At 45.6% G+C, this 12,526-nt stretch overlaps 1 protein-coding gene across 2 annotated transcripts in view; it reads left to right on the top strand.

The window, feature by feature from the left end:
• hexa (hexosaminidase A (alpha polypeptide)) overlaps positions 1 to 12,526 on the top strand; it is a 72,711-nt gene that overhangs the window by 20,263 nt on the left and 39,922 nt on the right. For both annotated transcript variants that reach the window (XM_029759554.1, XM_029759553.1), the window contains exons 7-10: positions 167 to 299; positions 4,510 to 4,690; positions 9,636 to 9,722; positions 9,911 to 9,983. In XM_029759554.1, coding sequence (XP_029615414.1) covers positions 167 to 299; positions 4,510 to 4,690; positions 9,636 to 9,722; positions 9,911 to 9,983 — 474 coding nt within the window. The remainder of the gene's footprint in view (positions 1 to 166; positions 300 to 4,509; positions 4,691 to 9,635; positions 9,723 to 9,910; positions 9,984 to 12,526) is intronic.

Below are 12,526 nucleotides of genomic sequence, written 5' to 3'. Positions count from 1 at the left end.
TAAAAAAAATACTTCCACGTTCAAACAGCTCTACTGTGAAGTGGTGACCAGCGACATAAGCATCCTTTCCTGAAACGGGTCACAGATGTGCGTAATGATGGGGAGCAGATGCTAGGCTTCCTGCTGCCCTCTTGGCTGATATTCTGCTTGGCTCTGTTTGTCCTAGGGGGCGTTCCATCCGTCAACCCATGTGTACACCCAGATAGACGTGAAGAGGGTTATCGCCCACGCCAGACTCAGAGGAATCAGGGTGCTGGCTGAATTTGACTCCCCGGGACACACCCAGTCATGGGGCAAAGGTAACACACACACACCCTCAGTCATGGGGCAAAGGTCACACACATGCACACCCTCAGTCATGGGACAAAGGTCACACACACACACACACACACACACACACACACACCCTCAGTCATGGGGCAAAGGTAACACACACACACCCTCAGTCATTGGGCAAAGGTCACACACACACACACACCCTCAGTCATGGGGCAAAGGTCACACACACACCCACTCAGTCATGGGGCAAAGGTCACACACACACACCCACTCAGTCATGGGGCAAAGGTAATACACACACACACACACACACACACACACAGTCATGGGGCAAAGGTAACACACACACACACCCTCGGTCATGGGGCAAAGGTAACACACACGTGCACACACACAGTCATGGGGCAAAGGTAACACACACACCCACAGTCATGGGGCAAAGGTATCACACATACAGTCATGGGGCAAAGGTAACACACACACCCACAGTCATGGGGCAAAGGTAACACACATACAGTCATGGGGCAAAGGTAACACACACATACACAGTCATGGGGCAAAGGTAACACACACACACACACACACCCTCAGTCATGGGGCAAAGGTAACACACACATACACAGTCATGGGGCAAAGGTAACACACACACACACACCCTCAGTCATGGGGCAAAGGTAACACACACACACACACACCCTCTGTCATGGGGCAAAGGTAACACACACACACACACCCTCAGTCATGGGGCAAAGGTAACACACACACACCGTCAGTCATGGGGCAAAGGTCACACACACACACACACACACACACACACACCCTCAGTCATGGGGCAAAGGTCACACACACACACACTCAGTCATGGGGCAAAGGTAACACACACACACACAGTCATGGGGCAAAGGTAACACACACACACACACACCCTCAGTCATGAGGCAAAGGTAACACACACGTGCACACACACAGTCATGGGGCAAAGGTAACACACACACCCACAGTCATGGGGCAAAGGTAACGCACACACCCACAGTCATGGGGCAAAGGTAACACACACATACACAGTCATGGGGCAAAGGTAACACACACACACACACACACACCCTCAGTCATGGGGCAAAGGTAACACACACACACACACCCTCTATCATGGGGCAAAGGTAACACACACACACACACACAGTCATGGGGCAAAGGTAACACACACACAGGCATGGATTCTGCTTCTGATTGCTAACTAGATTCATAACATCTTAGGTTCTATGACAGAGGTTATAATGTCTTATATAGTCGTTATAAAGGCTTTATGACCGCACTCCCCAGGACAGCCCGGTCTTCTGATCCCCTGCTATAAGGGCACAGTTACCTCTGGGACTTTCGGACCAGTGAACCCAGCCAACTCCTCCAGCTGCTACAGTAGTTGTAACCAGTGGTGTAAAGTACTTACCGTAAATTCCGGACTATTATGCGCACCTGAATATAAGCCGCACCCACAGAATTAAAAAAAAAATCTTATTTTGAACATAAATAAGCCGCACATGTCTATAAGCCGCAGGTGCCTACCGGTACATTGAAACAAATGAACTTTACACAGGCTTTAACGAAACACGGCTTGTAACAAAAATAAATAGGCTTTAACAAAACACGGCTTGTAACAAAAATAAATAGGCTTTAACGAAACACGGCTTGTAACAAAAAATAAAAAATTAGCAGTAAGCTTTAGTTGTCTTTTTGCACTGAGTCAATTCCTCACGCTGCTGTTTCCAACGTCTTATCATCGACTCATTAAGACCAAGCTCCCGTGCAGCAGCTCTATTTCCTTTTCCAACAGCCAAATCAATCGCCTTCAACTTGAAAGCTGCATCATATGCATTTCTCCATGTCTTCGCCATGATGAGGGTGACAAAATGACTACCGTAATGAGAATGATGGGAAGATTGAGCGCGCTCGATTTAATCTAAACAGTAAACAAAAAAGTTGTTTGACCTTAACCCGTTCGGCAATTTCATTGGTCTAATGAAAGCTTCATGCCGCCAAAAAACTGAGCACGTCACAGAATGGTTTTTTACATTTTTTTTATTTGAAAGCGGGAAAAATCCATATATTAGCCGCGTCATTGTTTAAGCCGCGAGGTTCAAAGCGTGGGAAAAAAGTAGCGGCTTATAGTCCGGAAATTACGGTAAGTAAAAATATCCCAAAAAACGACTTAAGTAGTACTTTAAAGTATCTGTACTTTACTATTTATATTTTTGACAACTTTTACTTTTGCTTCACTACATTCCTAAAGAATATAATTTACTTTTTAATCCATACATTTACCCTGATACCCAAAAGTACTTGTTACATTTTGAATGCTTAGCCGGACAGGAAAATGGTCCAATTCACACACTTATCAAGAGAACATCCCTGGTCCTCCCTACTGCCTCTGATCTGGAGGACTCACTAAACAGAGAACATCCCTGGTCATCCCTACTGCCTCTGATCTGGAGGACTCACTAAACAGAGAACATCCCTGGTCATCCCTACTGCCTCTGATCTGGAGGACTCACTAAACAGAGAACATCCCTGGTCATCCCTACTGCCTCTGATCTGGTGGACTCACTAAACAGAGAACATCCCTGGTCATCCCTACTGCCTCTGATCTGGAGGACTCACTAAACAGAGAACATCCCTGGTCATCCCTACTGCCTCTGATCTGGAGGACTCACTAAACAGAGAACATCCCTGGTCATCCCTACTGCCTCTGATCTGGAGGACTCACTAAACAGAGAACATCCCTGGTCATCCCTACTGCCTCTGATCTGGTGGACTCACTAAACAGAGAACATCCCTGGTCATCCCTACTGCCTCTGATCTGGAGGACTCACTAAACAGAGAACATCACTGGTCATCCCTACTGCCTCTGATCTGGAGGACTCACTAAACAGAGAACATCCCTGGTCGTCCCTACTGCCTCTGATCTGGAGGACTCACTAAACACACATGCTTTGTTTGTAAATTATGTCTGAGTGTTGGAGTGTGCCCTTGGCTTTCTGTAAATTAAAAAAAAAATAATATGGAGCCATCTTGTTTTGCTTAATATAAGGAATTTGAAATGATTTGTACTTTTGATTTAACCTTTTATTTATTTGACTAGGCAAGTCAGTTAAGAACAAATTCTTATTTATAATGACGACCTACCAAAAGGCAAAAGGACTCCTGCGTGGACGGGGGCTGGGATAATTCTTATTTAATTTTTTTAACTGAAAGTATATTTTAGCAATTACATTTACTTTTGATACTGAAGATACTAAAGTCAACAGATCACCATTGACTTCTGATGTAACAACCAGTCTCTATCACTCCTCAGAGACTATAGTATTACTAATGTAACAACCAGTCTCTGTCACCCCTCAGAGACTATAGTCTATCATCTGATGTCTCTATCACTCCTCAGAGACTATAGTCTATCATCTGATGTCTCTATCACCCCTCAGAGACTATAGTCTATCATCTGATGTCTCTATCACTCCTCAGAGACTATAGTCTATCATCTGATGTCTCTATCACTACTCAGAGACTATAGTCTATCATCTGATGTCTCTATCACTCCTCAGAGACTATAGTCTATCATCTAATGTCTCTATCACTCCTCAGAGACTATAGTCTATCATCTGATGTCTCTATCACTCCTCAGAGACTATAGTCTATCATCTGATGTCTCTATCACCCCTCAGAGACTATAGTCTTACATCTGATGTCTCTATCACCCGTCAGAGACTATAGTCTTACATCTGATGTCTCTATCACCCCTCAGAGACTATAGTCTATCATCTGATGTCTCTATCACTACTCAGAGACTATAGTCTATCATCTGATGTCTCTATCACTCCTCAGAGACTATAGTCTATCATCTGATGTCTCTATCACTCCTCAGAGACTATAGTCTTACATCTGATGTCTCTATCACTCCTCAGAGACTATAGTCTATCATCTGATGTATCATATCTCTAGGATAGCAATGTTCCAAGTTTAACGCAGAATCCAACAATTTAAAACCAAATACTTTTAGACTTTTACTCAAGTAGTATTTTACTGGGTGACTTTCAATTTTACTTGAGTCATTTTCTATGAAGGTATCTTTACTTTTACTCAAGTATGATAACTGGGTACTTTTTCCACCACTTGTTCTAACTAACCATAACCCTAACCCACCCATCTCTCCCCACCCTTAACCCCATCTCTCCTCAGGACAGCCCGGTCTCCTGACCCCCTGCTATAAGGGCACAGTTCCCTCTGGGACGTTCGGTCCAGTGAACCCAGCCAACTTCTCCAGCTACCAGTTCATGACTCGCCTGTTTAAAGAGGTCACCTCAGTGTTTCCTGACTCTTACATCCACCTGGGAGGTGACGAGGTAGACTTCACCTGCTGGTAGGTTGATTTGATGTTAATCAAGTTTGTATAGCTTTAACTGTTGACATTTTTTTTATAGTGAAGAAAGTATATATATATATATATATATATATATATATATATATATATATATATATATCAAAAAGTAGTGTATCTCTTGATGCTGAGAGGACATAATTATTGCTACTGTTCAGTTTGTTTTGTTGAGAAATGTGAAGAGGGCTGTCCGTTACAATACATCTACTGACTATACAAAACATTTGTATTGGTATTGATTAGGGATCATCATTAGTTCATGCCAAGGCAGCAGCTACTCTTCCTGTGGTCCAAACACATTGAGGCACTTTCTTTACACATAACACAAAATATACTGCTCAAAAAAATAAAGGGAACACTTAAACAACACATCCTAGATCTGAATGAAATAAATAATCTTATTAAATACTTTTTTCTTTACATAGTTGAATGTGCTGACAACAAAATCACACAAGAATTATCAATGGAAATCCAATTTATCAACCCATGGAGGTCTGGATTTGGAGTCACACTCAAAATTAAAGTGGAAAACCACACTACAGGCTGATCCAACTTTGATGTAATGTCCTTAAAACAAGTCAAAATGAGGCTCAGTAGTGTGTGTGGCCTCCACTTGCCTGTATGACCTCCCTACAACGCCTGGGCATGCTCCTGATGAGGTGGCGGATGGTCTCCTGAGGGATCTCCTCCCAGACCTGGACTAAAGCATCCGCCAACTCCTGGACAGTCTGTGGTGCAATGTGGCGTTGGTGGATGGAGCGAGACATGATGTCCCAGATGTGCTCAATTGGATTCAGGTCTGGGGAACGGGCGGGCCAGTCCATAGCATCAATGCCTTCCTCTTGCAGGAACTGCTGACACACTCCAGCCACATGATGTCTAGCATGGTCTTGCATTAGGAGGAACCCAGGGCCAACCGCACCAGCATATGGTCTCACAAGGGGTCTGAGGATCTCATCTCGGTACCTAATGGCAGTCAAGCTACCTCTGGCGAGCACATGGAGGGCTGTGCGGCCCCCCAAAGAAATGCCACCCGACACCATGACTGACCCACCGCCAAACCGATCATGCTGGAGGATGTTGCAGGCAGCAGAATGTTCTCCACGGCATCTCCAGACTCTGTCACGTCTGTCACATGCTCAGTGTGAACCTGCTTTCATCTGTGAAGAGCACAGGGCACCAGTGGCGAATTTGCCAATCTTGGTGTTCTCTGGCAAATGCCAAACGTCCTGCACGGTGTTGGGCTGTAAGCACAACCCCCACCTGTGGACGTCGGGCCCTCATACCACCCTCAAGGAGTCTGTTTCTGACCGTTTCAGCAGACACATGCACATTTGTGGCCTGCTGGAGGTCATTTTGCAGGGCTCTGGCAGTGCTTCTCCTGCTCCTCCTTGCACAAAGGCGGAGGTAGCGGTCCTGCTGCTGGGTTGTTGCCCTCCTACGGCCTCCTCCACATCTCCTGATGTACTGGCCTGTCTCCTGGTAGCGCCTCCATGCTCTGGACACTACGCTGACAGACACAGCAAACCTTCTTGCCACAGCTCGCATTGATGTGCCATCCTGGATGAGCTGCACTACCTGAGCCACTTGTGTGGGTTGTAGACTCCGTCTCATGCTACCACTAGAGTGAAAGCACCGCCAGCATTCAAAAGTGACCAAAACATCAGCCAGGAAGCATAGGAACTGAGAAGTGGTCTGTGGTCCCCACTTGCAGAACCACTCCTTTACTGGGGGTGTCTTGCTAATTGCCTATAATTTCCACCTGTTGTCTATTCCATTTGCACAACAGCATGTGAAATTTATTGTCAATCAGTGTTGCTTCCTAAGTGGACAGTTTGATTTCACAGAAGTGTGATTGACTTGGAGTTACATTGTGTTGTTTAAGTGTTCCCTTTATTTTTTTGAGCAGTGTATAAAACAGTACATCATATGACATTATTACACCACTACATATCTACAATACTAAATGTATTGTACCCCCATACAACAATATACTTGTATGTGTGCTAACGCTTAAGAGCCCCTGCTCTTTCCATGACAGACTGACCAGGTGAAAGCTACGATCCCTTATTGATGTCACCTGTTAAATCCATTTGTCAGTGTAGTTGAAGGGGAGGAGACGGGTTAAAGAAGGATATTTAAGCCTTGTTACAATTGAGACATGGATTGTGTATGTGTGTCATTCAGAGGGTGAATGGGCAAGACAAGATATTTCAGTGCCTTTGAACGGGGTATGGTAGTAGGTGCCAAGCGCACCGGTTTGAGTGTCAAGAACTTGATTTGCTGGGTTTTTCACGCTCAACAGTTTCCCGTGTGTATTCATTTTAAGAATGGTCCACCACCCAAAGGACACCCAGCCAACTTGAAAACAACTGTGGGAAGCATTGGAGTCAACATGGGCCAGCATCCCTGTTGAACGATTTCGACACCTTGCTGAGTCCATGCCCCGACGAATTGAGGCTGTTCTGAGGGCAGGAAGGGGGGGTGTTGGTATTCTCGGTGTATGTCCATATAATAAAGTGGCACATTGAATACATAACCGTCAGATGTACTTTAGCTTGAATACATAACCGTCAGATGTACGTTGTTGGGGGCTGTGTTTCTCAACCTAAGGAAGGCTTTTGATAGTGTTAACCATGAGATTCTCATCACAAAATTGTCCAAGTCCAACTTTTCCCCCGATGCCTTGAGATGGATGAAATCATACCTTGAAGGCAGAACTCAGTGTGTCAGAGTGAGCAATGAGCTGTCGCCCACTCGTAGCTATGATGTGGGCGTGCCCCATGGGTCAATACTGGGGCCCCTCCTGTTCAGCCTGTACATTAATGACCTGCCTTCTGTCTGTCCTGGGTCTGAGGTTCAGATGTTTTCAGATGATACAGTGATCTATGTGCATGCAAAGAGCAAACAACAAGCTGCACAAGAACTCACTACTGTAATGGTCCAGGTTACAAAGTGGCTCAGTGACTCACTACTGTAATGGTCCAGGTTACGAAGTGGCTCAGTGACTCACTACTGTAATGGTCCAGGTTACAAAGTGGCTCAGTGACTCGTATTTGCATCTCAATGTGAAAAAAACTGTCTGCATGTTCTTCACAATAAGGACAACAGATGCTACTGAACCAGATGTCTGTGTATCAGGGGAGAAGCTCCAGGTGGTATCTGATGCTACTGAGCCAGATGTCTGTGTATCAGGGGAGAAGCTCCAGGTGGTATCTGATGCTACTGAACCAGATGTCTGTGTATCAGGGGAGAAGCTCCAGGTGGTATCTGATGCTACTGAACCAGATGTCTGTGTATCAGGGGGAGAAGCTCCAGGTGGTATCTGATGCTACTGAACCAGATGTCTGTGTATCAGGAGAGAAGCTCCAGGTGGTATCTGATGCTACTGAACCAGATGTCTGTGTATCAGGGGAGAAGCTCCAGGTGGTATCTGATGCTACTGAACCAGATGTCTGTGTATCAGGGGGAGAAGCTCCAGGTGGTATCTGATGCTACTGAACCAGATGTCTGTGTATCAGGGGAGAAGCTCCAGGTGGTATCTGATTTTAAGTACCTTGGCATCATACTTGATTCCAACCTCTCTTTTAAAAAGCAGGTGAAAAAATTAATTCAAATAACCAAATTCAACCTAGCTAATTTCAGATTTATACGAAATTGTTTGACTACAGAGGTAGCAAAACTGTACTTCAAATCTATGATACTCCCCCACTTAACATACTGCTTGTCTAGTTGGGCCCAAGCTTGCTGTACAACATTAAAATCTATTCAGTCTGTCTACAAACAGGCTCTCAAAGTGCTTGATAGGAAGCCCAATTGTCACAGCTGTCTTCAGAGATGGACCAAAATGCAGCAGAGTTAGTGTTCAGCATCATTTAATTCAAAAAAGATCACTGGAACACTACAAAACAAGACAGCTCAACAGTACTGACAGCATAACACACTGAACAGAAACAATTAACCACACCCCCAAAGAAAAACACACACTCCTATATAGGACTCCCAATCAAAGGCAACTCAACACACCTGCCTTCAATTGGGAGTCCTAATCACCAACACAACCATTCACACACACAAAAACCCTGCCACATCCTGACCAAAACTAATCCAATTGCTCCCTCTGCTGGTCAGGATGTGACACCAATAGCCATCATCACTGTTACATCCTCAGAAAGCATGAGCTCCTGAGTTGGGAAATCTTGTGCAATACACCGACGCATGTCTTGTATTCCAGATCCTAAATGGCCTGGCTCCCCCTCCACTCAGTGTTTTAGTTAAACAGAAAACCCAAACATATGGCAGCAGATCCACAAGGTCTGCCATGAGAGGTGACTGTATAGTTCCCTTAAGGAAAAGCACCTTTAGTAAATCTGCTTTCTCTGTGAGAGCTTCCCATGTCTGGAATACACTGCTATCAGACACACATAACTGCACCACATATCACACCTACGTCTTGCTTGTCCTATGTTGCTCTGTCTGTATGCTATGTCTTGCTTGTCCTATGTTGCTCTGTCTGTATGCTATGTCTTGCTTGTCCTATGTTGCTCTGCGTGTGCTCACTGCTCAGTGATTGTCTGTATTGTAATTGTTTTTAATAACCTGCCCAGGGACTGCGGTTGAAAATTAGCCGGCTGGCTAAAACCTGCACTTTTACTGAAACGTTGACTAATGTGCACTGTGCCTGTAAAAATAAAATAAACTCAAACTTTAGCTTGAATACATAACCAAATACATAACCGTCAGATGTATTGTACTTTAGCATGCACAAATTTCCAGGGGTGTATTCATTCTGCCGTGTCTGTTGCAAAATGTTTTGTGAAAACTCTTGACTCTTGTTTTAGTTCCGTTTGCCACAGAATCGGCAGAAGAAATACACCCCAGTTCTTGACGTGAGAATGATCAGATTGTAATGTGTTGTTTCTCACAGGAAGTCCAACCCTGATGTCCGAGGCTTCATGCTGAAGATGGGGTTTGGAACTGACTACACAAAACTGGAATCCTACTACATGGAAAAGTTAGTGGACAAAAAAGGACCAAAATGGAGACCTGTATGGTTCAGAAATACACCTAAAAAATGGACATGATTTATTTCCAAGATAATGAAATGAAAGTAGGACGTAGTGGTGGGCTGCTCTGGGTCTGTGGGACTGGCTTGGTTTAAGTTGCGGATGCTACAGAGGCCTGTGTGTTTGTATCTTCCAGTATGGTGAACATTACTAAGGGACTCAACAAGACAGCCATAGTCTGGCAGGATGTGTTTGACTACCATGAAAAAGTAAGTATAATGTAAACACTCAGATCATATGGTCCGTACCTGTATCGCCCTAATGTAAAAACCCAGACACTTTCCAGGTGTAATTACACATGATTAGACTAGGGTCCTCTGGGCCGGGTCCTCTGGGCCGGGTCCTCTGGGCCGGGTCCTCTCACGTTAGTGAGTGATATTGCCTAGATTCTTCTATTTTGATAAAACATCAAAGGCTGTCTCTAGGCTGAGGGTGGTCTTCATGCAGTTGGCTGTTTCCCCTGATGAGCTAGAGCAGAGTTTCCCAAATTGGTTGTGTTTCAGCTGTGTTGCAGCTCTCTGTCAGTGGTGGAGGTGTGGAAGGGAGGATGCTACCTGTGTGAGGTCCGCAGGGTGACCAAGGCAGGCCTCAGGGTCGTCCTGGCCTCTCCTTGGTACCTAGACCAGCCTGGACCTACTCATGACTGGGCTAGATACTATACCATCTGGCCCCTTGCTTTCAAGGGTTAGAACCTCTTAACTAGAGTGGAGTGGGACAGTGTGGAGTGGGACAGTGTGGAGTGGGACAGTGTGGAGTGGGACAGTGTGGAGTGGAGTGGGACAGTGTGGAGTGGGAGTGGGACAGTGTGGAGTGGATAGAGTGGAGTGGGACAGTGTGGAGTGGAGTGGATAGTGTGGAGTGGATAGTGTGGAGTGGATAGAGTGGAGTGGATAGAGTGGAGTGGGACAGTGTGGAGTGGAGTGGATAGTGTGAAGTGGATAGAGTGGAGTGGATAGAGTGGAGTGGATAGAGTGGAGTGGATAGAGTGGAGTGGATAGTGTGGAGTGGATAGAGTGGATAGAGTGGAGTGGGACAGTGTGGAGTGGAGTGGGACAGTGTGGAGTGGGAGTGGGACAGTGTGGAGTGGAGTGGATAGTGTGGAGTGGTTAGAGTAGATAGAGTGGAGTGGGACAGTGTGGAGTGGAGTGGAGTGGATAGTGTGGAGTGGATAGAGTGGAGTGGAGTGGATAGAGTGGAGTGGATAGAGTGGAGTGGAGTGGAGTGGATAGTGTGGAGTGGATAGAGTGGAGTGGATAGAGTGGAGTGGAGTGGATAGAGTGGAGTGGGACAGTGTGGAGTGGAGTGGATAGAGTGGAGTGGGACAGTGTGGAGTGGAGTGGATAGTGTGGAGTGGATAGAGTGGAGTGGATGGAGTGGAGTGGATAGAGTGGAGTGGATAGAGTGGAGTGGAGTGGAGTGGATAGAGTGGAGTGGAGTGGATAGTGTGGAGTGGATAGAGTGGATAGAGTGGAGTGGGACAGTGTGGAGTGGAGTGGGACAGTGTGGAGTGGGAGTGGGACAGTGTGGAGTGGAGTGGATAGTGTGGAGTGGTTAGAGTAGATAGAGTGGAGTGGGACAGTGTGGAGTGGAGTGGAGTGGATAGTGTGGAGTGGATAGAGTGGAGTGGATAGAGTGGATAGAGTGGAGTGGATAGAGTGGAGTGGAGTGGAGTGGATAGTGTGGAGTGGAGTGGAGTGGAGTGGATAGAGTGGAGTGGATAGAGTGGAGTGGAGTGGATAGAGTGGATAGAGTGGATAGTGTGGAGTGGAGTGGAGTGGAGTGGATAGAGTGGAGTGGATAGAGTGGAGTGGAGTGGAGTGGATAGTGTGGAGTGAATAGAGTGGAGTGGGACAGTGTGGAGTGGAGTGGAGTGGTTAGTGTGGAGTGGATAGAGTGGAGTGGAGTGGATAGAGTGGATAGAGTGGATAGTGTGGAGTGGAGTGGGACAGTGTGGAGTGGAGTGGGACAGTGTGGAGTGAATAGTGGATAGAGTGGAGTGGATAGTGTGGAGTGGAGTGGAGTGGATAGTGTGGAGTGGATAGAGTGGAGTGGGAGTGGGACAGTGTAAAAAAACATACAAGGATCAGAAAAACAACATGTCACCGTGTTTTAGCAGCAAGAAGCCATTGGCTCAATCAGTTAACTTTGCAGTGAATGGTGTGTCTAGTTGAATATGTATAGGGGAGAGTGGGGTAAGTTGAGCCATAGGGGTAAGTTGAGCCACCCTTGTTTCTAGGAAACCATACACAAAATTAATTACTTGACAAAATATTTAGGAATTGGTCATCATTTCATGGAGTCTGTGAAGGAAGAAACCACATGGAAAAATGGGTAAGCCAGTTAGGTCCAAAAAACTGATTTTCACCAAGTCAGTTGGGGTCTCTTTCAGCTTCAATATCAGGTCCTAAACCTGGCATGAAAGGGCATCCTTGTAGCTGTGTGGGCTAATATAGTCAAAATGTTTGCCTTGGGGTAAGTTGAGCCAATGACAATTGGAGCAAATTGAAATGTTTTCTTACCAAGCGTGTTGCAAGACATTATCGCTGGGATATGAGGTAACAACAGGGCCCATGTTCAAAGTGTTTTAAAAAAGTGTTTGGGAAATGAAGATAGACATAGTTTAAAAGGTGGCAGTAGTAATATATAATTCAATACAGAAATGTTTAGGCAGCTCAACGTACCCTGTACAATGTACCGTGTTGTACCAAGAGACCACAATTTTTGGACAAGCTATGTTTTCAAAACTGTTGTG

This window comes from Salmo trutta, chromosome 7, assembly GCF_901001165.1.
Source record: "Salmo trutta chromosome 7, fSalTru1.1, whole genome shotgun sequence".
NCBI lineage: Eukaryota > Metazoa > Chordata > Actinopteri > Salmoniformes > Salmonidae > Salmo > Salmo trutta.
Note: the sequence above shows the minus strand (reverse complement) of the source record. Positions and strands in the feature narration are given on the sequence as shown.